Source organism: Corvus hawaiiensis, chromosome 3, assembly GCF_020740725.1.
Source record: "Corvus hawaiiensis isolate bCorHaw1 chromosome 3, bCorHaw1.pri.cur, whole genome shotgun sequence".
NCBI classification, from domain to species: Eukaryota; Metazoa; Chordata; class Aves; order Passeriformes; family Corvidae; genus Corvus; species Corvus hawaiiensis.
The window spans coordinates 548,192-571,239 of NC_063215.1; the positions used below are offsets into that span (position 1 = coordinate 548,192).

Sequence of the window (23,048 nt, forward strand, 5' to 3'; positions counted from 1 at the left end):
AGTAGCGGTAACGCATCAATGCTAGCACTGTCTTTATCACACAGAAAAACCAGGGGAGAGCGCGAACGCAGTCCCCCACTACCACAAATTATGCAGTCGAGTTTCCCGCATTTGGGGAAATCGCAGGGGTCAGCACACCCGGAGTGCAAGGGATGAGCCTCGCCCTGGGAAAACCACCTGCCTGATCATGGTGTCTCCCCTGCCAGGTAAGTATGAGACACCCACCCCGCCGCCCGCACGCCCCGCCCGCCGCACGTCCCCACAGCACACGGACACCCCGACACCAGCCCCGCCCCGAACCGGCCCCGCGCTGCGCCGCGGCCCGCACGGCCCGGCCCGCGCAGCGCCCGCGGACGCGCGAGGGCAGCGGCGCCCGTGCGCGGGGCTGTGTCCCGGCATGCCGCGCGGCGCTGCCTCATTTGCGTGGACACGCCCCCGGGCCGCCCCTGGCCCCGCCCCCGCCGCTCCTCGGACCCGCCCGGCCCCGGCTCGGCCCCGGCTCCGCCCCGGGAGCCGCTGCCCCGAGCCCGCGGGCGCAGCTCTTGCCTCCGTCTGGGTCGGGTTCTGTTCCGAGTGAGCGGCCGATGGGTCAGCGCTCACCATCTCCCGCTGCCGGAATTCCCTTTTCCCCAGCTACTGCCCGGTCCTGCTGGGGACCCTCCCGGTGCCTCTCGTCCAGACAGCCCGTTCCTCTTGGGCTTCTCTTTTCCCTAGCACAGAAGATTAGCCAAGTGTGCGGCGTTCACAGTGGAATTGGTCTGTCTGCAGGTCCTGAGGAACAACTGAAAACAATTGCAAAGTTTCATTCCAATCTTGAGATATCATTTTCCCCTCTGGAGTTGGATTTTCCCATTCAAAGGCACAGACAAGGTGACTCTGTTCACCCACGGGGATACGAGAGAAGATGTCCCTCACATCCAACACCACAGAGCCCATACCGGCCTCTGGCTCTGAGGCGAGAAGGGTGTCGGGATTTGGGACAACCAGAAGGACGTCAGCAGTCTGGGCGTTAAGTTCCTGTAACTCTTCCACTTGTCTATCCCGGTGACTTAGGCTTCTTCTCTGGGAGGATTAGAGTGGTAAATTCGAATTGGCAATAAGCCAAATGCTAAAACAGAGCCTATTAACACTTCCAGTCCTCGCCGGGCCTCTCATTTTATCGGGGTTGGTCTTTTCTTGCCAGTTGCACTCCTGGTTTCAGTTCAGCTTTTACCGGACTCACGTTTCCCTCTCGCCCCGGGATTCCCAAAGCCAAGAGCAGTGGTACGAGCGCACCTAAAACTCCACCGGGCATCTCCTCTTCTGCAGGTTTACCTGGGTGAATGGGCAGAGCTGCGCTTTCCATGTATTTTCCAGAGGAATATGCAAACTGGGCAGAGTCCTTAGGAAAAGTTAATTGTGCATTTAACTCGCACAGCAAACCCCGAGCAATGGCAAAGGACACTCGGCCACGTGGAGAAAGCGATGGGCTCATTTTGCATTCCCAGTCCCGAATTCCATGGGCTGTAAGACGGTCTGAGGGATTTCCTGCCCTGGGGGATTTCCTGCCCTGAGGGATTTCCTCTCATTGCAGCAACAACAATGCCATTCCTTTTACTTAAAGGTCCCTTACAGCCAGTAACCATGGAAGAAGATATTCCGGTATGCACTAGAAAATCCACTGTTCCATTCCCTGGCCTAACTGGAACCGAAGGATTGGCCAGGGAAACAGGAGATGCCTCCGGTCCCCTTCAGTCCAGCCCAATTTCTTCCTCTTCCGATTTTTCCTTCTGTCCATGCTCAGCCCATCCTGTCCGGGACCCGCACCCTGAAACTTTTGGAGGGGTGTTAATCACCACTCGTGACTTTGTCCCTCAAATACAGCTTGCCTTCTGCCTCTTCGCTGTCCCTGAGAACAGATTTGGAAATTTCTTTTGGCTCTTGTCCTTCCTTCTCTTCTACTTCTTCCCGTCGTTACGGGCATGGCTTGGGAAATGCCCATCCTGTCTGCTCCTTGTGATTGGCGGAGTTTCTTTCCTGTACCTGGCACCGACTGCCGACAAGCATCCTGTTAAACAGCAGCATCCTGCTTCCTTCCCTTCCTGATCTCGATCCGTTGGGATCTGGATCCGTGCCTTGGGCAGGATCCGGCTGCGCCCGGGAGGAGCGGGGGCCGCTCCGCCGCGCCGCCAGGGGGCGCTGCGCCGATAGCGGGCAGGAGGCGGGGTTTGGGGGGGAAGGCGTGGCCATGCAAATGAGACCGGGGCGGGAGCGGCGCCGAGCGGGTGCGGGGGCGTGTCCACGCAAATGAGGCAGCGCCGCGCGGCATGCCGGGACACAGCCCCGCGCACGGGCGCCGCTGCCCTCGCGCGTCCGCGGGCGCTGCGCGGGCCGGGCCGTGCGGGCCGCGGCGCAGCGCGGGGCCGGTTCGGGGCGGGGCTGGTGTCGGGGTGTCCGTGTGCTGTGGGGACGTGCGGCGGGCGGGGCGTGCGGGCGGCGGGGTGGGTGTCTCATACTTACCTGGCAGGGGAGACACCATGATCAGGCAGGTGGTTTTCCCAGGGCGAGGCTCATCCCTTGCACTCCGGGTGTGCTGACCCCTGCGATTTCCCCAAATGCGGGAAACTCGACTGCATAATTTGTGGTAGTGGGGGACTGCGTTCGCGCTCTCCCCTGGTTTTGGTGGTCAAGAACAGAAAAACGGTCGCAGTGAACGGTTCTCAGACATCAGCTGTGGTTTTTTTTTCCGGAGTCTGCAGTGGGTCCGTACTCTCGCTGCCCTCGCTCTTCTGCCGCTGGCGCTCTGCGGTCTCAGAGGTGCTCTCAGTCTCTGCCTGTCTGGGCACGTCGCTGTCCCGTCCGTGCAGAAGCGGCAGAAAAGCGCAGCCCCGCGGGACCAGCCGGGCTTCGCCTCTCGCGGCTCCCGACTGCGGGCCCCGGCGGCCCAGGCCCGCCCCGCGCTCGGGCTGCAGCGGACGGCGAGACTCGGGTTTGCGTCCGGCCGGCTTCGCACACCCAGCCTGGCGGTGGGGTGGACGGGCGGAGAGATTTAGTCCAGCTCAGGTTTGGACAAGCGATACAGAGGAAACAAGTAGAACTCGGCAGCACCTTTGGATCCTTGTTGAGCAGCTATTCTTTATTGCGGCATGCCGGCCGTGTGAGGGATAACTCCTGCCTTTCATGTGCGCCTTGGTGTAGTGGTTTGGTCCGAGATACTCATTACCATTTATCTTCTGTGAGATAAGAATTAGGAGAAACGCAAAGCAGGCACCAAACTTGAAAGATTATAAAGAAGTTTATTAACAGACCTGAAAGAAGAAAAAAAATTATACCACACCTTCAGAACTCTTTTCCTCCCCCCACCTTCGTCCCTTCTCCCGCTGACAATGTAAAAAGACAACCCTTAAGATTTTCAGTCTGTTTACCACTGCCATAATAACCTTGTTTAGTCCATTTAGAAAGAGAAGTCTCTTCTTGCTTGTGCTATGAAAACATCATCACAACGAGACAGCCGCCCACTTCCAAATAACTTTGTTCAGTCCATTTAGGAACTCTCTGCTCGCATGTGAGTCCCTTCCCCCGACTTGCAGCTTTTCCCGCAACTGCTTTCGAGGGTCCACTCTTGAAGTTTTTTGGGGTACAATTTTAAGGTTGAGCTGTTCAGAAACAAAAGTTCTCTTCACCCATCTCTGGGAGCATTTCATCTCTAAGAACAGAGGCCCTTCTTCCCTGGGAGCAAAGGGTCTTCCTCATCTTCATCTTTAGGACTGTCTCTGGGAGCATCTCTAGGAACTGAGGTTTCTCCTTTCCCGTGTGGAGCAAAAGTCCTCATCGCTTCCATCTCTCCCTGTCCAAACTTCTCATGGAATTACAGCTGCGTCAGCATCTGCCTATCTCAGCACAGGTGCTTTTGCTCACGAGTTGAACACTCCACCCCCCATATCTTCATGAAATTACAACGGGTACTCTGATATATCATAGCTTCACAACAGAATTTCAGCTTTAAGCATTTCCTCTTTCTCTTCCCTCAGGTTTTCAGCTCTTCACAGCAATAAAAGTGTTAATCTCATCTTGGCCTTGCAGCTGGAATGTGGCTTATCGCTGTTGGTCACCTGACCTTGGCCGGACAGCGGTGCTGCGTTTGCTGAAATCTTGGCCGCAGTGGAGGCGGGGGAGCCAAGCCGCTCTGGCTGCCACAGCCCTGCTGGCGGGGGGAGGGGGGGGTTCCGCAGGTGGAACAGGGCCCATCGACTCCAGGATGGCCGTGGCCCGGCCTGGCCTGGCCTGAGCAGGGCCTGGGGCGGGCCCACTGGCCCCCGCACGGGGACCGCAGCCACCTGTCCCAGCACTGGAAATGAGAGAGAGCTCGGGGGGGAGTTTGTCTGTTCTTAAGTGTGGATCACAGAGGTGGTCACAATTCACAGTTTTAAGTGGCTTAAAGAATTGTCCATATTCAAACTGGCCAGCTGATAGGTTCTGTCAGGCCATAGAGAAAGCTGTAAGAAGAACATCACTTCCGAGACTTAGCTTGCTAACCTATGACATTTGGTTACGAAGTTATTCCCTTAGCTAGAGTTACAGCATGTTTATTCATTTCATTTCTAAGAAATCATTTACATTTTCTTAAAAATGCTTTGAATAACGTCGCCTATCTGTTTTGTGTTATTTCATGGTCTCTGCTGCTATCTTGTATCATAAACAGCTCATTACACGCTTTCCTGGTGGTTATTCTGAAGCTGTCTTGCCTTGGCTTCTGGTCAACTTTTCCCTGGCAGCTCCTCTTGTTCACTCCGCCACTCGTCCGCTTTAGACCGGGTTTTTGTGTATTTGCAGCCAAAAGCCTTTGTTGTGCTATCCCGTTTGTTGCCGTTAAGCATAACATTGTTCACAGATTTGTCTATTCAGCAAGCAAGCTGACGAATTTCCTTTTACATCAACTCTCACGTTTCACAAGGATGCGTCCAACTCCCGCCGCTGGAAGTCCGGCAGTACTCCCGGGCTCGATCCGGTGTGACCCGGACAGCGCTCACCGAGCGGGACCAGCATCTCTGTGCCTCTTCCCTCGCGCGGACCCGCTCGGAACCGCTCTCCGCCGGGTATTTCCCTGAGTCTGCAGACATGGGGTGGAACAGGCCGGGACCATCCCGGCTCCAGACAGGGCAGTCCGGAGCCCCCTTTGGAACCGCTCTCCAATTCCAGCAGGGAATTCCTCGGGCACCGGCAGCGCCTGTTTGCGGAGGGCACGATGGCCTGCCTCGGGACCCCCGGCTATGGCTGACCAAAGCACCGGGAGCGGGACGGGGCTACCCCCGCCGCCGACCCCGCACTTGTCCGGTGTAGCGGCCGCTTCTGTTCTATCTCCCGACAACACCCGAACCCGCGTGGGGAAATTCTCCTCCCGCCCAGCCAGCGCGAAAAAGCCGAGCAATGCTCTCGTCAGGGAACTCCCAGCTCGTGTTCTGTTCTTGACCACCAAAACCAGGGGAGAGCGCGAACGCAGTCCCCCACTACCACAAATTATGCAGTCGAGTTTCCCGCATTTGGGGAAATCGCAGGGGTCAGCACACCCGGAGTGCAAGGGATGAGCCTCGCCCTGGGAAAACCACCTGCCTGATCATGGTGTCTCCCCTGCCAGGTAAGTATGAGACACCAACCCCGCCGCCCGCACGCCCCGCCCGCCGCACGTCCCCACAGCACACGGACACCCCGACACCAGCCCCGCCCCGAACCGGCCCCGCGCTGCGCCGCGGCCCGCACGGCCCGGCCCGCGCAGCGCCCGCGGACGCGCGAGGGCAGCGGCGCCCGTGCGCGGGCTGTGTCCCGGCATGCCGCGCGGCGCTGCCTCATTTGCGTGGACACGCCCCCGGTATCGCACCGCTATTGCCGCTCCTATTGCCCCGCCCCCCACCCGGATGCTCCATGCCCCGCCCCCTCGCTGCCCGGAACCGGCGGCTGGTCCCGGTCCCGGTCCCGCTCCCGCTCCGGCTCCGGCGGCAGTCGTTCCTCCCGGGACTCGGTGTCAGAGCAAAGCGGGGCCGCAGCAACGGCAGAGCGCGGCTACCACTGGATCGACAGCGGGAGAGGTCCCGTGGGGCAGCACGGGGGCTGGGGGCCAGGGGTGACCAGCTGTATCTCAGGGACACAGACTCAGCTCCGCTGCTGGCTAATCCTGCTAAGAGAAAAGCAGAGCATGTATCCCCAGCCAGACCAGGGACTCCGGGTTCCTAGAGACTGGCAGGGCTGCAGGAGCTACACAGGACCTCGCTGAGTGGTAACGGCTTGTACTGGGCTCCAGTACAGGTGGACAGGATGACACCTACAAGGTCCATGTACAGAGGCCTTCGCAGCCCAGCAACCCCCAGTACCGTGGGGGTCTGGGCACTGGCAGCAGCACAGTGAGAGCAGATGGCCATGGAGGGGATGCCCATGAGCACATGGTGCCATGGAAATGCCCAGGCACCCTCCAAGGGGAAGCAAGGGGCCCTTAAACACCAATATTCACATCACGACAGACCCAGCAGCCCCCATGACCCCACAGGGCCTTGCACGCCCAAAGCCAACACAGTGCCCCAATTCTCCTGTCACTGCTGGTTGGGGTCTCAGGGATATGTTGGCTGCTCGTGGCCTGGGGGTCCCCGTGCAAGATAGTGGCACGTGCTGTCCATCTGCAGAACAAAGACGGAGAATGGAAATGCCCGTTCACAGAATTCAATGTGAACTTCTAGCACTGCTTGGAAGACCTGGAGCAAAACCTTTAGATGTGTAACGATGGCTTCTGAGCATGGAGGATGAATAAGCAACCTGCTGGGGCAGCACCAAGGTCTCGTTGGGTTTGTTGCTGTTGGTGTTTGTGTCTATGAGGGTTCACCCGATCCAAATTGGAAGCAAACTGGAATGTGAGAGCCTGGAAGCAAGGCTTGGATGGGGCAGATAAGGGTCAGAGGAACAACCCTGAGTGCAAGAAGAGACGGGGAGGAAGAGGAGAGGAGGTGGAAGGGCTTTGACTGGAGGCTGCCAGTCGTTGCACAGCCCATCCCCAAGCAGGCAGGCAGGGGCAATGGGAGACCTGGGATGCAGTGATGGGGACTCTGAGCTCCCGGGTGCCAGGGACCCCTGTGCTGCAGCTCCCGCGGGAGAAGCAAGGTGATGCGAGTCGCCCTGCCTCAGCAGTGACGTGGCAATGGCCGGCGAACACACCACCAGCCTTGCCAGCCCCTCGGCTTAGGGACAGGAGACAGACTGACCCGGGGCATCAGCCCTCGGCGGGACTGGGCAAAGGAGGGACAAGTCCCGGGAAGGAGGAGCAGCGCTGGAGCTGCCCGGGTGACCCTCCCGCGGGTCCGGCGGCACAAAGCCCGTGCAGTCCCAGCACGGGCGGGAAGGTGGGGCCGGACGGGCGGGAAGGACCCGGGCCCGCAGCTCCCGCCGCGCCAGCGGAGCCGCCCGGAGCCGGCCCGGGGGCGTGTCCACGCAAATGAGGCAGCGCCGCGCGGCATGCCGGGACACAGCCCCGCGCACGGGCGCCGCTGTCCTCGCGCGTCCGCGGGCGCTGCGCGGGCCGGGCCGTGCGGGCCGCGGCGCAGCGCGGGGCCGGTTCGGGGCGGGGCTGGTGTCGGGGTGTCCGTGTGCTGTGGGGGCGTGCGGCGGGCGGGGCGTGCGGGCGGCGGGGTTGGTGTCTCATACTTACCTGGCAGGGGAGACACCATGATCAGGCAGGTGGTTTTCCCAGGGCGAGGCTCATCCCTTGCACTCCGGGTGTGCTGACCCCTGCGATTTCCCCAAATGCGGGAAACTCGACTGCATAATTTGTGGTAGTGGGGGACTGCGTTCGCGCTCTCCCCTGGTTTTGGTGGTCAAGAACAGAACACGAGCTGGGAGTTCCCTGACGAGAGCATTGCTCGGCTTTTTCGCGCTGGCTGGGCGGGAGGAGAATTTCCCCACGCGGGTTCGGGTGTTGTCGGGAGATAGAACAGAAGCGGCCGCTACACCGGACAAGTGCGGGGTCGGCGGCGGGGGTAGCCCCGTCCCGCTCCCGGTGCTTTGGTCAGCCATAGCCGGGGGTCCCGAGGCAGGCCATCGTGCCCTCCGCAAACAGGCGCTGCCGGTGCCCGAGGAATTCCCTGCTGGAATTGGAGAGCGGTTCCAAAGGGGGCTCCGGACTGCCCTGTCTGGAGCCGGGATGGTCCCGGCCTGTTCCACCCCATGTCTGCAGACTCAGGGAAATACCCGGCGGAGAGCGGTTCCGAGCGGGTCCGCGCGAGGGAAGAGGCACAGAGATGCTGGTCCCGCTCGGTGAGCGCTGTCCGGGTCACACCGGATCGAGCCCGGGAGTACTGCCGGACTTCCAGCGGCGGGAGTTGGACGCATCCTTGTGAAACGTGAGAGTTGATGTAAAAGGAAATTCGTCAGCTTGCTTGCTGAATAGACAAATCTGTGAACAATGTTATGCTTAACGGCAACAAACGGGATAGCACAACAAAGGCTTTTGGCTGCAAATACACAAAAACCCGGTCTAAAGTGGACGAGTGGCGGAGCGAACAAGAGGAGCTGCCAGGGAAAAGTTGACCAGAAGCCAAGGCAAGACAGCTTCAGAATAACCACCAGGAAAGCGTGTAATGAGCTGTTTATGATACAAGATAGCAGCAGAGACCATGAAATAACACAAAAAAGATAGGCGACGTTATTCAAAGCATTTTTAAGAAAATGTAAATGATTTCTTAGAAATGAAATGAATAAACATGCTGTAACTCTAGCTAAGGGAATAACTTCGTAACCAAATGTCATAGGTTAGCAAGCTAAGTCTCGGAAGTGATGTTCTTCTTACAGCTTTCTCTATGGCCTGACAGAACCTATCAGCTGGCCAGTTTGAATATGGACAATTCTTTAAGCCACTTAAAACTGTGAATTGTGACCACCTCTGTGATCCACACTTAAGAACAGACAAACTCCCCCCCGAGCTCTCTCTCATTTCCAGTGCTGGGACAGGTGGCTGCGGTCCCCGTGCGGGGGCCAGTGGGCCCGCCCCAGGCCCTGCTCAGGCCAGGCCAGGCCGGGCCACGGCCATCCTGGAGTCGATGGGCCCTGTTCCACCTGCGGAACCCCCCCCTCCCCCCGCCAGCAGGGCTGTGGCAGCCAGAGCGGCTTGGCTCCCCCGCCTCCACTGCGGCCAAGATTTCAGCAAACGCAGCACCGCTGTCCGGCCAAGGTCAGGTGACCAACAGCGATAAGCCACATTCCAGCTGCAAGGCCAAGATGAGATTAACACTTTTATTGCTGTGAAGAGCTGAAAACCTGAGGGAAGAGAAAGAGGAAATGCTTAAAGCTGAAATTCTGTTGTGAAGCTATGATATATCAGAGTACCCGTTGTAATTTCATGAAGATATGGGGGGTGGAGTGTTCAACTCGTGAGCAAAAGCACCTGTGCTGAGATAGGCAGATGCTGACGCAGCTGTAATTCCATGAGAAGTTTGGACAGGGAGAGATGGAAGCGATGAGGACTTTTGCTCCACACGGGAAAGGAGAAACCTCAGTTCCTAGAGATGCTCCCAGAGACAGTCCTAAAGATGAAGATGAGGAAGACCCTTTGCTCCCAGGGAAGAAGGGCCTCTGTTCTTAGAGATGAAATGCTCCCAGAGATGGGTGAAGAGAACTTTTGTTTCTGAACAGCTCAACCTTAAAATTGTACCCCAAAAAACTTCAAGAGTGGACCCTCGAAAGCAGTTGCGGGAAAAGCTGCAAGTCGGGGGAAGGGACTCACATGCGAGCAGAGAGTTCCTAAATGGACTGAACAAAGTTATTTGGAAGTGGGCGGCTGTCTCGTTGTGATGATGTTTTCATAGCACAAGCAAGAAGAGACTTCTCTTTCTAAATGGACTAAACAAGGTTATTATGGCAGTGGTAAACAGACTGAAAATCTTAAGGGTTGTCTTTTTACATTGTCAGCGGGAGAAGGGACGAAGGTGGGGGGAGGAAAAGAGTTCTGAAGGTGTGGTATAATTTTTTTTCTTCTTTCAGGTCTGTTAATAAACTTCTTTATAATCTTTCAAGTTTGGTGCCTGCTTTGCGTTTCTCCTAATTCTTATCTCACAGAAGATAAATGGTAATGAGTATCTCGGACCAAACCACTACACCAAGGCGCACATGAAAGGCAGGAGTTATCCCTCACACGGCCGGCATGCCGCAATAAAGAATAGCTGCTCAACAAGGATCCAAAGGTGCTGCCGAGTTCTACTTGTTTCCTCTGTATCGCTTGTCCAAACCTGAGCTGGACTAAATCTCTCCGCCCGTCCACCCCACCGCCAGGCTGGGTGTGCGAAGCCGGCCGGACGCAAACCCGAGTCTCGCCGTCCGCTGCAGCCCGAGCGCGGGGCGGGCCTGGGCCGCCGGGGCCCGCAGTCGGGAGCCGCGAGAGGCGAAGCCCGGCTGGTCCCGCGGGGCTGCGCTTTTCTGCCGCTTCTGCACGGACGGGACAGCGACGTGCCCAGACAGGCAGAGACTGAGAGCACCTCTGAGACCGCAGAGCGCCAGCGGCAGAAGAGCGAGGGCAGCGAGAGTACGGACCCACTGCAGACTCCGGAAAAAAAAACACAGCTGATGTCTGAGAACCGTTCACTTCGACCGTTTTTCTGTTCTTGACCACCAAAACCAGGGGAGAGCGCGAACGCAGTCCCCCACTACCACAAATTATGCAGTCGAGTTTCCCGCATTTGGGGAAATCGCAGGGGTCAGCACACCCGGAGTGCAAGGGATGAGCCTCGCCCTGGGAAAACCACCTGCCTGATCATGGTGTCTCCCCTGCCAGGTAAGTATGAGACACCAACCCCGCCGCCCGCACGCCCCGCCCGCCGCACGCCCCCACAGCACACGGACACCCCGACACCAGCCCCGCCCCGAACCGGCCCCGCGCAGCGCCGCGGCCCGCACGGCCCGGCCCGCGCAGCGCCCGCGGACGCGCGAGGGCAGCGGCGCCCGTGCGCGGGGCTGTGTCCCGGCATGCCGCGCGGCGCTGCCTCATTTGCGTGGACACGCCCCCGCACCCGCTCGGCGCCGCTCCCGCCCCGGTCTCATTTGCATGGCCACGCCTTCCCCCCAAACCCCGCCTCCTGCCCGCTATCGGCGCAGCGCCCCCTGGCGGCGCGGCGGAGCGGCCCCCGCTCCTCCCGGGCGCAGCCGGATCCTGCCCAAGGCACGGATCCAGATCCCAACGGATCGAGATCAGGAAGGGAAGGAAGCAGGATGCTGCTGTTTAACAGGATGCTTGTCGGCAGTCGGTGCCAGGTACAGGAAAGAAACTCCGCCAATCACAAGGAGCAGACAGGATGGGCATTTCCCAAGCCATGCCCGTAACGACGGGAAGAAGTAGAAGAGAAGGAAGGACAAGAGCCAAAAGAAATTTCCAAATCTGTTCTCAGGGACAGCGAAGAGGCAGAAGGCAAGCTGTATTTGAGGGACAAAGTCACGAGTGGTGATTAACACCCCTCCAAAAGTTTCAGGGTGCGGGTCCCGGACAGGATGGGCTGAGCATGGACAGAAGGAAAAATCGGAAGAGGAAGAAATTGGGCTGGACTGAAGGGGACCGGAGGCATCTCCTGTTTCCCTGGCCAATCCTTCGGTTCCAGTTAGGCCAGGGAATGGAACAGTGGATTTTCTAGTGCATACCGGAATATCTTCTTCCATGGTTACTGGCTGTAAGGGACCTTTAAGTAAAAGGAATGGCATTGTTGTTGCTGCAATGAGAGGAAATCCCTCAGGGCAGGAAATCCCCCAGGGCAGGAAATCCCTCAGACCGTCTTACAGCCCATGGAATTCGGGACTGGGAATGCAAAATGAGCCCATCGCTTTCTCCACGTGGCCGAGTGTCCTTTGCCATTGCTCGGGGTTTGCTGTGCGAGTTAAATGCACAATTAACTTTTCCTAAGGACTCTGCCCAGTTTGCATATTCCTCTGGAAAATACATGGAAAGCGCAGCTCTGCCCATTCACCCAGGGAAACCTGCAGAAGAGGAGATGCCCGGTGGAGTTTTAGGTGCGCTCGTACCACTGCTCTTGGCTTTGGGAATCCCGGGGCGAGAGGGAAACGTGAGTCCGGTAAAAGCTGAACTGAAACCAGGAGTGCAACTGGCAAGAAAAGACCAACCCCGATAAAATGAGAGGCCCGGCGAGGACTGGAAGTGTTAATAGGCTCTGTTTTAGCATTTGGCTTATTGCCAATTCGAATTTACCACTCTAATCCTCCCAGAGAAGAAGCCTAAGTCACCGGGATAGACAAGTGGAAGAGTTACAGGAACTTAACGCCCAGACTGCTGACGTCCTTCTGGTTGTCCCAAATCCCGACACCCTTCTCGCCTCAGAGCCAGAGGCCGGTATGGGCTCTGTGGTGTTGGATGTGAGGGACATCTTCTCTCGTATCCCCGTGGGTGAACAGAGTCACCTTGTCTGTGCCTTTGAATGGGAAAATCCAACTCCAGAGGGGAAAATGATATCTCAAGATTGGAATGAAACTTTGCAATTGTTTTCAGTTGTTCCTCAGGACCTGCAGACAGACCAATTCCACTGTGAACGCCGCACACTTGGCTAATCTTCTGTGCTAGGGAAAAGAGAAGCCCAAGAGGAACGGGCTGTCTGGACGAGAGGCACCGGGAGGGTCCCCAGCAGGACCGGGCAGTAGCTGGGGAAAAGGGAATTCCGGCAGCGGGAGATGGTGAGCGCTGACCCATCGGCCGCTCACTCGGAACAGAACCCGACCCAGACGGAGGCAAGAGCTGCGCCCGCGGGCTCGGGGCAGCGGCTCCCGGGGCGGAGCCGGGGCCGAGCCGGGGCCGGGCGGGTCCGAGGAGCGGCGGGGGCGGGGCCAGGGGCGGCCCGGGGGCGTGTCCACGCAAATGAGGCAGCGCCGCGCGGCATGCCGGGACACAGCCCCGCGCACGGGCGCCGCTGCCCTCGCGCGTCCGCGGGCGCTGCGCGGGCCGGGCCGTGCGGGCCGCGGCGCAGCGCGGGGCCGGTTCGGGGCGGGGCTGGTGTCGGGGTGTCCGTGTGCTGTGGGGGCGTGCGGCGGGCGGGGCGTGCGGGCGGCGGGGTTGGTGTCTCATACTTACCTGGCAGGGGAGACACCATGATCAGGCAGGTGGTTTTCCCAGGGCGAGGCTCATCCCTTGCACTCCGGGTGTGCTGACCCCTGCGATTTCCCCAAATGCGGGAAACTCGACTGCATAATTTGTGGTAGTGGGGGACTGCGTTCGCGCTCTCCCCTGGTTTTGGTGGTCAAGAACAGAACGTGTATTATGAATAATATAACTCGGCTTTTTCCGGCACTAATTGGGACTTCCTCCCTCTCAGAGCTGCGGGCGCCGAGGCGGTTCCCGCTCAAGTGCTGCCTCTGAGGGCTGGAGAGCTCACAGTGGGTGGGCAGGTCCCAGTGTAGACGTTCCTACTGCTCACCTTCGCCTTGACCTGGGCGCGCACCCAGCGCGGAGAATTTGTATGGCCCCCCTCCCGTCAGTTCCACCGAGCCCCCGCGTACCCATGGAACACAGGACTTCTTTAACGTAAGCACCTTAGTATCAAGTATAGATTAATAAAAGCTGGGTGTTGGCTGCTATGCTTGACTGCCACTGCTTTTGCAAGAAAAGAATCCTAGCCCTGGAAGGGGCTATGATGATCAGTGAATAGGAGACGCTATGTCTAACGCTAACTGCTCTTGGAAAAACAAAACCGGAGTGGACTAGGATGATAAGGGAATGGAATGCGAGCTAATGTGTCTGACTACCCGCTGTTGTGCAGAACAGGGGCCTAGCCCCTGTGGGCTAAGCGACAAGAAGGAAGACACATCCTAACTGCTGTTTTAATGACAAATAGAAGAACTGTCACAAAGGGTAGAAAAATGTAATAAGGGAATAATCAATACACAACTATAGAAGAAGCATAACTAATATACCAATAAAGAGTGTAATAGTAAAATTGTGTATTAGCAAAATAGGTGTGTGATGAATGTATTAGATAGTAATAGCATGCCAAGTTTGTAACCCTAAGATTAGGAAACCACAAGTTATGTAAGACCCCAACCCCTTATGACTATAACTTTTAGATAAATTAACAAAAAGGGAGGAAGCCGAACTGGTAAACATATAAATAACCTCTGTAAGATGAACAGGGGGGACAAGCATATGGAGGTATTAACCCCTGTGTGCTCCCCCCACTGGGCCAATAAAGCACTTTACTTTACAGTCCCTTGCTGTGGAGTAGATTCCTTTGAATCACCCACCCCTCCCCCAGGAAGGAACTAGAAGGACATACAGCGAGGACCTGCAGTTTTATTGATCCCAAGCAGCCTTGAGGATGCCCAGGCCACAGAGCCTCCAGCCCAGGCACGGCCCCGTGCCCTGCTCAGGGGGTCTTGGCCTTCCTCCGCTGGGTGCCCCACAGCAGCAGGGACAGGGACACAGTGGCAGTGCCCAGGATTCCACTGAAGAGAAGCATCGGGAACGTGCCCTGCCCGGGACCGGGAGTGAGCATCACCGCTCCCTGCAGCCCCTGCTGATCTGGCCAGGGCGCAGCCAGAGAGAGGTCCAGTCCCACAGGCACTCACCTCACGCAGGCACTTGTAGCCATGGAAGGGATTGTCACAGAGGCACTGGACGAGGCCGGGGCCGTCGGGGGCACATACAGAGTTTTCAGGACATGGCCAGGCTGGCAGAGCAGAGCAGGGGGTCAGGGACCAAGGCCAGACCCCACTGCCAGCCCCATGTACCCACTGCCAGGGTCACAGTCCCCCACCATACCGAGTTCCACAGAGCTGTTGCAGGGGTTCCTCTGTTCCTGGCACAGCCGGCTGCTCCCATCCACTGTCACGTCCTGCCAGGCGTCACTCCCACCCGGACACTCCAGCGCCAGTGGCACCGCGCTGGGGGCAGAGCTCAGCACTGACACCACAGTGACCCCCCCCCAGCCCCTGACTCCCCCCAGCACTCACAGGCTCTGCAGGTGGATGAAGCCCAGGAAGGAGCCATTGGGGAGAGTTGTCAGGGGGTTCTCAGTCAAGTCCCTGCGAGCACATGGACCTTCAGTCCCATTCGGCACTCCCAGCCTGGCAGGCACCAGGGGTACCCCCGGCACCTCACCAAGCCTCAGGCGGTTCCCATGCACCCACCTCCCCCACCCGAGGCCCTGGGGGTGCAGCCCTACAGCCAGGGCTCAAAGGTCTCAGCGGAGCTGCTTGAGGGACCACTTGGTCATTAACAAAAACACTGATGAGCTGGGGTGTCATGGTGCCCTGAGGGCCACCATGGCTCACTGGGCTCATTTGGACACTGAGCCCTGACAGTGCCCTGGATGTGGCCATATAGATGAGTTACTTCCCTGACTCCCATCTCTCCAACCTGGGGACAAGGACACTGTGTGGGACTGTGGCAAAAGCCAAGATGTGACCGTGTGGCTCCTGTCTCACCTGCCAGCACAGGCCCCCACTGGAGGGCTGTCCTGTGACAACGTGCACCATGACAGAACTCCAGAAGGATCTGTCCCATGGTCCCACTGAGCACAGGGGTGAGGTTGCCTGGACAGACGGGTCCCAGGGCTCCCCTTTTAAAAATGAGGGTGGTTTCCGTTTGTCCAGACCCTGTGGACTGTTACAGCCAGCCACGAGGGCAGAAAGCGGCCGCTGTCCACTGGGGTGCTGGGACCAGCAGAGCAGGGCTGTGCTGGCCTGGGCCCATGGGAATGTCCCACCAAAGCTGCCCCAACCCCCTCTCCCAGCCCGGCCCATCTCCTTGCAAGGGCCAAAGGGGGCACGGGGAAACTCACAGGATGATGGCAGTGGTGGCCTCGGCCAGTCCCGGGGGTACACTGTGCAGGGAGCAGTTGCTCAGGTCCAGCCTGGGAAAGGACAGTGGTTGGGGGAGACAGCAGCATGCCTGTCCCCTACACTTTCCCCTCATGCTCCTGTGACCCCCAGCACCCATCCTGGTCCCTGCCTGTACCTGCCTGTACCTGCCGCCCCCGCACACCACCCAGGATGCTCCATCCAGGCATTCCCCACCCCCGCCGTTCCCCTGACACCGCTGTGAACCCAAACACCCATCCCAGCACTCCCCACCCCCCGAGCACCCCAGCACCCCAGACTCGACCCCAGCACCTGCATCCCCGTCCTCCCCCGGGCCCCTCGTACCCCAGAAGCCGCCCTGGGGACAGGCCCCGCTCCCGGCAGCAGCGCCCGTCGCTCTCAGTGTCGCCCCGGGACTCACAGAACCGGGACACGATGGAGCCGTTCCGCGGCGGCCCCGGGCAGAGCCCGCACACCTGCAGAGGTCGAGGGGTCATGGGCAGCACCGACACCCGGGGCACCCGGGACTCCCGTGCATCCCGCGATCCCCGAGCATCCCCGAGCCCCGGGACCCCCCCGAACCCGCTCCCCGGAAAAGGACAACCTCCTCGGCCTTAGGGCAACCACGACTTCCCTGACGCCCGGGCACCTCCAAGCCGGGCACCCCGGACCTCGGGACAGCCCCGATCGGGGACTCACTGACCCTCGGTTTCCCCCCCGGGACCTCCGTTCCGGGCACTCCCTGACCTCTCGGCAGCTCTGATCCGTGACATCCTCTGCCCACCAGAGCCCCCCATTTCCGTGACCCCGGCCCTGTTCTCCGTTGCTCACCGCGACCCCGCGGGTGGCCCGGGGCAGCAGCGGCAGCAGCAGCAGCAGCAGCAGCACGCACCCGCCCATAGCCCCGCCAGCCCCGGGCACGCCCGCGCCACCGGGGAGCCCCGAGCGGACGGGGCAGGTCCGTGCCCGTCCGCCCCCCCCCCCCCCCCCCCCCCCCCCACGGGCCTGGCGCCCTCTGGACCCGAGCGAGGCCACGGAGGGGCCCCCCGCAGCGCGGGCGCCGGGGCGGGGTGACCGCCTGAGGCGGCGGAGCGCGGCGGGGCCCGGAACGGGGCCGGGATGGGGATGGGAATGGGAGAACGGGGACGGGGACGGGGACAGCCGCAGCCCAACGCGGGACCGGCGGTGATGCCGTCAGCACCTGGCGGCCGAGCGGGAGAGGCCGTAGGAGCCGCCCCGCCTGCTCTGCGTCATCCCCAGGCGCCCCGGCTGTCAGGCGGCACATGGGGTGAGTGCCGCCGCGGCCGGTGAGTGTTGCGCCAGGACCGCCGCGACAAGGTCACCGCCGCCGGGACCTGGTGCACTGCAGGCAGCAGGGGCCGGGAGCGGGGACACTGGGGACGGGGAGCAGAGCCCCGGGATGGGGGCACCGGGGACGGGGAGCAGAGCCCCTTAGAGCCCCGGGATGAGGACAGCGGGGACACCGAGGACGGGGAGCAGGGCCTGGGGCACCGGTGACAGCGCTGGGCAGCGGCGCCTCAAGCGGGGTCAGAGTACACGGGATGATAAGGAAGGGTGTGAGGGAGCACGAGGAGCGGGGACACCGGGGAAGGCATGCTGAGGACGCCAGGGACAGGGGCAGCAGATTCACCAGCCAGGGACATGGAGCACCCTAGGGCTGGGAGAGCAGGGCCCAGAGCTGGGGCTGCTGAGTTTTGTGGGGGACATACTGTGCCCTCTGGGTGAGAGGGCAGCAGGGCCTCAGTGGAGTGACCGGGACACCAGGGCTTGGTATCACCAGGTGATGGGGATGTGGGGACACCAGGGCTGGAGGCAGCAGAGTCTCAAGGACACCGAGGGGCCTGTGGGGCATGGGAGCCTTGGGCCGGGGCCATCCAGGAGGCTGGGGCTGTTGTGTGCCCGTTGGGAACACAGTGTAACCTCCCATGTTTAGTCTGGATGGGGGAATGTGGGGGAATGTGACCTTGGACCCTGGCCGGGAGCGGCTGTACATGGAGCCGTGTCCTGGTCAGGGACAGAGCAGGCCTGGTGGTGGCAGAGACACTGCCCTCTCACCCCATTCCCCACCCAGACACTGCTGGCACTGCCGACGCCGCAGAACCCCACGCCAGCTCAGCCGCCCCCGGCCCTGCGGCAGGCAGGCCCAGGCAGGCCGTGCCAGGGGTGCTAGGAGGGGCTCAGCCTAATCCCACCAAGCATTTCCCAGGCAACCATTCCTCCAGGGATCACGATGGGATCATGGCGGGCACTGTGCCACTCCCTGCCTGCCACCCCCAGTCCAGACTTGTCCTCCCTGTGCCCCTAACTCTGCCCCGCTGGGAGAGAGGGTCCCCCACAGCCTGCAGCCCCTCGCAGGCCAGGAAGGCAGGGTATCCGCGGCCCTGTGGCACCTGCCACTCCCAGGTCCTGGCAGTCCTCTGCATGGGGGGGGAGGCAGGGGCAGCAATCTGCCCAGCTGTCCCCTCCTGTTCCACAGCGGCTGGAGCCAGGGCAGGGGCAGAGCACAGGGTGCCAGAGCCGGTGGATGCTCAGGGGTCTGCTCCACCTGGCTGATGCCCAGAACCCCTGAGGCTGCCAGCTCCCCTCTGTCCATTCCACCCCTATGTCCATCCCTGGCCATGTGGGCTGTGTGGTGTGGGGATCACCCTGCCCAGCTTCTATGCTCTGGGACAAAAGTGTGGGGCTCCTCCGGTCCCTCCTCTCCAGCGCAGACTGGGCTCCATGCCCTCCCCAGCCCTGTCCATGTGTCCTGCGGGGCCAGGGGCTGCCAGTGGGGCCGATTCTGCTGCAGGAACGACTGCCCCAGTGCTGGCTGTGCCCTGCTGGCCCCAGAGCATTGGGCTGGCATGAGGGCCAGGGTAGTTATGTCCCTGGTGTCCTCCTCCCGGGGCTCTAAGGGGCTCTGCTCCCCGCCAAGGGCTTGGCCAAGCTCTTGCACTGGGGGCGGTTCCGCCAGGGCTGTGGGGTGCTGGAGTGGTTGGGCTGGGTTGACTTTGGTGCTGGTGGGACCGGTGCTGCCGGGTTTGGTGGGGCCATGCAATGCTGGGGCGGTTGGGCCAGGTTGGGTTTGGCTCGGGTGGGACCAGCACTGAGGGCTCAAGGCTGTTCAGCTCTGGGGGTAGCCGTGTTGGGTTTGGCTCAGGTGGGATTGGGGTTGACCTGCTGTGGGGCAGCTGCGTTGGATTTGGCTCCACTGGGACTGGCTCTGCTGGGCTCGAGGCTGTCCTGCTCCAGGGGTGGTCGTGTTGGGTTTGGCTCAGGTGGGATTGGAGCTGTCCTGCACCGGAGGCAGCTGTGTTGGGTTTGGCCAGTTCTGCCGGGGCTGGTGGTGCCAGTGCTGCGGGGGGCCTGGGTGCGACTGTTTTTGCAGCCATTGTCTTTGTGCTCTTTGAAGACGCTCCAGTTTCCTTCAACGGGGCAGGTGGGGCGGCCCAGGCGTGGCCAAGCCCAGCCCAGAGGGAGGAGGAGGAGGAGGAGGAGGGTCCAGCTGTTTTTTCCCCCCACTGGGTCCTTGAGGCTGAGACAGAGCGAGCGAAGGTCCCTGCAGCACTGATACGTCCCTCCTGCAGCTGCCAGCGCCAGGCTGATGCTGGTCAGGACGTGTTGCCGGGGTCAGTTGTGCCCATGAGGCCGGCAGGGCGTAGGTGGCTGGGCAGCAGCAGCACCGGCAGGGCAGCGGCGCAGGGACACGCTCACCATGGAGTTCACGGCCATCGACTACAGCATCTTCGCACTGCTGCTGGTGCTGTCATCAGCCATCGGGCTGTTCTATGCACTGACCGGCGACCGTCAACGCACTGTGCAGGAGTTCCTGCTAGCCAACCGTGACATGGGCTGCCTGCCCGTCGCCCTGTCCCTGCTGGCCTCCTTCCAGTCAGCGGTAGCCATCCTGGGCGTGCCTGCTGAGATCTTCCGCTTCGGCACCGAGTACTGGTTCCTCGGCTGCTCCTATTTCCTGGGTCTGCTCATCCCAGCACACATCTTCATTCCCGTCTTCTACCGTCTGCGCATCACCAGCACCTATGAGGTGAGCAGAGGGGACGCAGGGAGTGCAGGGGGTTGTGGGGAGAACGGAGGACCCTGCAGTCAGGTGCCCTGACCTCTCTCCTTGCAGTACCTGGAGCTGCGCTTCAACAAGACAGTGCGAGTCTTGGGCACTGTCACCTTCATCTTCCAAATGGTGAGTGGAGCTAGGCGTGTGGGAGGTGCAGAGTTTGGGGGTTAGGGCATGGCTCAGCACTGCTCTCCCCTCCCCGCAGGTCATCTACATGGGAGTGGTGCTCTACGCCCCCGCACTGGCCCTCAACGCAGGTATGATGAGGACAGGTGGGGGGCAATGCCAGGAGGCTGCTGCCCCTCACCCCATTAATGGCCTCTGCCACTTCCAGTGACGGGCTTTGACCTCTGGAGTGCGGTGCTGACGATGGGGCTTGTCTGCACACTCTACACTACACTGGTGAGTCCCTGCTGCCGCAGGTGCCCTTTGCCCCTGCCGTGCCAGGGTGAGCACTGTCATCCTGCGGTGACGGGCACCGTGTGTCCCCAGGGTGGGCTGAAGGCCGTCATCTGGACAGACGTGTTCCAGACGCTGGTGATGCTGGCAGGACAGGTTGCCGTCATCGTGGTGGGCGCATGGCGGGTGGGGGGCATGGCCCGTGTCTGGCGCGTGGCTGAGCAGGAGGGCAAGATCGCCGGCATTGAGTGAGTGATCTCCTGGGACCCCCCTGTCATGCTGTGGGAACGCTGGGTGGGGGAGAGGGATCCTGGTGTGGTGTAGTGGTCCATCCCTGTTACTCTCTTTCCCATGGGGTGTGGGGTGCCGGTGAGGACCTGTCACCATCGCCCCCCCCCCCCGCCATGGTCCTCCCCACAGCCTGGACCCCAACCCCCTGGAACGTCACACCTTCTGGTCTCTGGCTGTGGGGGGGATCTTCATGATGCTGTCGCTGTACGGGGTGAACCAGGCGCAGGTGCAGCGCTACCTCAGTGCTCGCAGCGAACGGGAGGCCAAGCTGTGAGTGGGGCTGGGACTGGAGGTCCCAGTGGCCGGGATGGGCCCCCTGCCACTCCCCGTGTCTGACACCCACACGGCATCCGCAGCTCCTGCTACGCCGTGTTCCCCTGCCAGCAGATTGTGCTCTGCCTCAGCTGCCTCACTGGCCTCGTCATGTTCGTGTATAACCAGGAGCACCCGCTGGCACCCACCCATAGCTCCTCTGACCAGGTGGGTGAAGACCCTCTCCCCTGTCCCCTCCTGCCCCAGCCCCTGCACTGACCTCCTGCCACAGCTGGTGCTGTTCTTCGTGATGGACGTGCTGCGGGACCTGCCGGGGCTGCCCGGGCTCTTTGTCGCCTGCCTCTTCAGTGGCTCCCTCAGGTGAGTGGGCAGCCCTGGGGCGGTGGTTCAGGTGTCCCGGCCGAGCCCCCTCCTGCTCCCTCTCCTCCCCAGCACCATCTCCTCTGCCTTCAACTCACTGGCCACGGTGACCATGGAGGACCTGGTACGGCCGCACTTCCCTGAGCTATCGGAGTCGCGGGCCACGTTGGTCTCCAAGCTGCTGGGTGAGTGGATAGGGGGTGGCCGGGGGGAACAGCTGCGGGGCTGGCATGGTGGGGGGGTCCCCAGCACCACCGTGACACCCCACTCCCCTCCCCAGCTCTCGGTTACGGGCTGATATGCCTGGGGATGGCGTATGTGTCCTCCATGCTGGGACCTGTGCTGCAGGTAGGCACGGGGCTGCAGGACCCCTGGCTCTGGCACCCCAAATGGGGTGGGGGACCCTCGGCTCTGGCACCCCCAGGGGCACGGGACTGGTGCTGAAGGTCATGTCCCCGCAGGCAGCCATCAGCATCTTCGGCATGGTGGGGGGTCCTCTCCTGGGGCTCTTCTGCCTTGGCATGTTCTTCCCTTGCGCCAACCCCACAGTGAGTGTCCCCGACCCCGTCAGTGTCCCCCAGCCCCATGCGGGTTGGTGGGGAGGTGTGGGGCACCCTGAGTCCAGACAGGGGTCAGTGTCCTTCTTTGTCCCCTGTCCCAGGGAGCCGCCGTGGGGCTGCTGGCTGGACTGGTCATGGCTTTCTGGGTAGGCATCGGCAGCATCCTGCACGGCACAGGAGGGGCCAAGGGGGTGCCCCCAGCCAACAGCACAGTGCTCCCCACTGTGGGCAACCTCAGCACTGTCCTGGCTACCACCTTGCTGCCCCCCACATCAGCACCCCCAAGGTGAGTGGGATGGGGGGCTCAGGGACAGGGTGTGCAGGGTGTGGAGGTGCTGCCCCACACACCCCCTGACCCTGTGTCCCCCAGCCCCACGGGGCTGCAGCGGTTCTACAGCCTGTCCTACATGTGGTACAGTGCCCACAACTCCACCACTGTCATCCTGGTGGGGGTCCTGGTCAGCCTGCTCACTGGTGAGTGTGGGGTGGCGGGGGGCCACTGTGATACCCCTGCCCCACTCACGGCCCTATATCCCCAGGCCCCACGCCGGCAGCGGCACTGGACCCCCGCACCATCTCCCCTGTACTGCCATGGCTGCTCTGCTGCCTGCCCCCCAAAATCCGGCAGTGGTTCTGCTGTGGGGTAGGTGACCCTGCCCAGGTGAGGGACAGACTCCCAGCACCCCGGGGGGAGGGGGACATGGGGGGTACCCTCCCATGCCCCTGCTGCCCCCACTGTGCTCTGCCCGCTCCCCGCTCTGTCCCCACAGGCCCCTGGCCATACGGATGCCACGGAGAAGAGCAATGGGGTGCCCAATGGCCTGATCCCCCCTGGCCCCGACCGGCAGGGGGAGGAGGAGGAAGGACAGGGCTACATCCGCAGTGCTGGTGCCCCCTCCTACACCCTGCAGGAAACCTCCTTCTGATACCCCCAGCATGAGGGTCTTGGCCACCCCCGGTCAGGGGGCTCAAACCCTGGTGGGGCATCCACAGACAGCTGGGGAGTGCCGAGTAACAGGCGGTTGGGTCTCTGCAGTGATGCTGGTGGGCTGCCCCTTCAGGGGGCTCTGGGACCATGGCTGGAGATGTTGGAGCAGTGTCCCTGTCCCCAGGCCGGGACGTTGTCCGGTACCCCCAGCCCAGCCATGTGCCTTACACACCGCTCCAGGGCTGGGGCTGCCCGGAGCTGTCGGGGTGCCAAGTGGACCCTGCAGCCCCTATCACCTGTCTTTGTGTTTGGTGTCCCCCCAATAAATGGTTCTAGAGCACAGGTGTCGGAGGGTCCCAAGGAACAG

At 61.2% G+C, this 23,048-nt stretch overlaps 2 protein-coding genes and 6 non-coding genes across 12 annotated transcripts; 4 read left to right on the forward strand and 4 right to left on the reverse strand.

Annotated features, from left to right (window-relative positions):
• Positions 1 to 50: 50 nt before the first annotated feature.
• On the reverse strand, positions 51 to 214 carry LOC125324262. The gene has a single exon (XR_007202900.1). It is a non-coding gene; the product is annotated as a U1 spliceosomal RNA (small nuclear RNA).
• A 2,277-nt stretch (positions 215 to 2,491) lies between these two features.
• LOC125324271 lies at positions 2,492 to 2,655 on the forward strand. Its single transcript, XR_007202911.1, has one exon. It is a non-coding gene; the product is annotated as a U1 spliceosomal RNA (small nuclear RNA).
• A 2,803-nt stretch (positions 2,656 to 5,458) lies between these two features.
• LOC125324272 lies at positions 5,459 to 5,622 on the reverse strand. The gene has a single exon (XR_007202912.1). It is a non-coding gene; the product is annotated as a U1 spliceosomal RNA (small nuclear RNA).
• A 2,036-nt stretch (positions 5,623 to 7,658) lies between these two features.
• On the forward strand, positions 7,659 to 7,822 carry LOC125324273. The gene has a single exon (XR_007202913.1). It is a non-coding gene; the product is annotated as a U1 spliceosomal RNA (small nuclear RNA).
• Positions 7,823 to 10,624: 2,802 nt separating this feature from the next.
• On the reverse strand, positions 10,625 to 10,788 carry LOC125324252. Its single transcript, XR_007202892.1, has one exon. It is a non-coding gene; the product is annotated as a U1 spliceosomal RNA (small nuclear RNA).
• A 2,276-nt stretch (positions 10,789 to 13,064) lies between these two features.
• Positions 13,065 to 13,228, forward strand: LOC125324253. Its single transcript, XR_007202893.1, has one exon. It is a non-coding gene; the product is annotated as a U1 spliceosomal RNA (small nuclear RNA).
• A 1,039-nt stretch (positions 13,229 to 14,267) lies between these two features.
• ATRAID (all-trans retinoic acid induced differentiation factor) lies at positions 14,268 to 16,750 on the reverse strand. Its single transcript, XM_048297494.1, has 7 exons — positions 16,543 to 16,750; positions 16,141 to 16,271; positions 15,777 to 15,848; positions 14,947 to 15,018; positions 14,756 to 14,877; positions 14,563 to 14,663; positions 14,268 to 14,465 (listed from the first exon to the last, which is right to left on the reverse strand). Exons 1-7 carry the CDS (start codon positions 16,693 to 16,695, stop codon positions 14,361 to 14,363), a joined length of 756 nt encoding a protein of 251 aa, XP_048153451.1. The 5' UTR covers positions 16,696 to 16,750; the 3' UTR covers positions 14,268 to 14,360.
• Positions 16,751 to 17,006: 256 nt separating this feature from the next.
• SLC5A6 (solute carrier family 5 member 6) lies at positions 17,007 to 23,023 on the forward strand. Of its 5 annotated transcripts, none has more exons than XM_048297487.1 (16): positions 17,007 to 17,083; positions 19,386 to 19,843; positions 19,931 to 19,996; positions 20,076 to 20,127; positions 20,205 to 20,272; positions 20,363 to 20,517; positions 20,690 to 20,830; positions 20,917 to 21,040; positions 21,105 to 21,193; positions 21,266 to 21,378; positions 21,474 to 21,541; positions 21,655 to 21,741; positions 21,855 to 22,039; positions 22,124 to 22,227; positions 22,293 to 22,414; positions 22,524 to 23,023. In XM_048297487.1, the coding sequence occupies exons 2-16, from the start codon at positions 19,514 to 19,516 to the stop codon at positions 22,677 to 22,679; spliced, it is 1,860 nt and encodes a 619-aa protein (XP_048153444.1). In that variant the 5' UTR covers positions 17,007 to 17,083; positions 19,386 to 19,513; the 3' UTR covers positions 22,680 to 23,023. The 5 variants fall into 5 exon arrangements, with proteins under 5 accessions (XP_048153444.1, XP_048153443.1, XP_048153442.1 ...); XM_048297486.1 differs by having other exon boundaries at positions 17,036 to 17,102; XM_048297485.1 differs by having other exon boundaries at positions 17,070 to 17,102; positions 19,211 to 19,843.
• Positions 23,024 to 23,048: the final 25 nt, after the last annotated feature.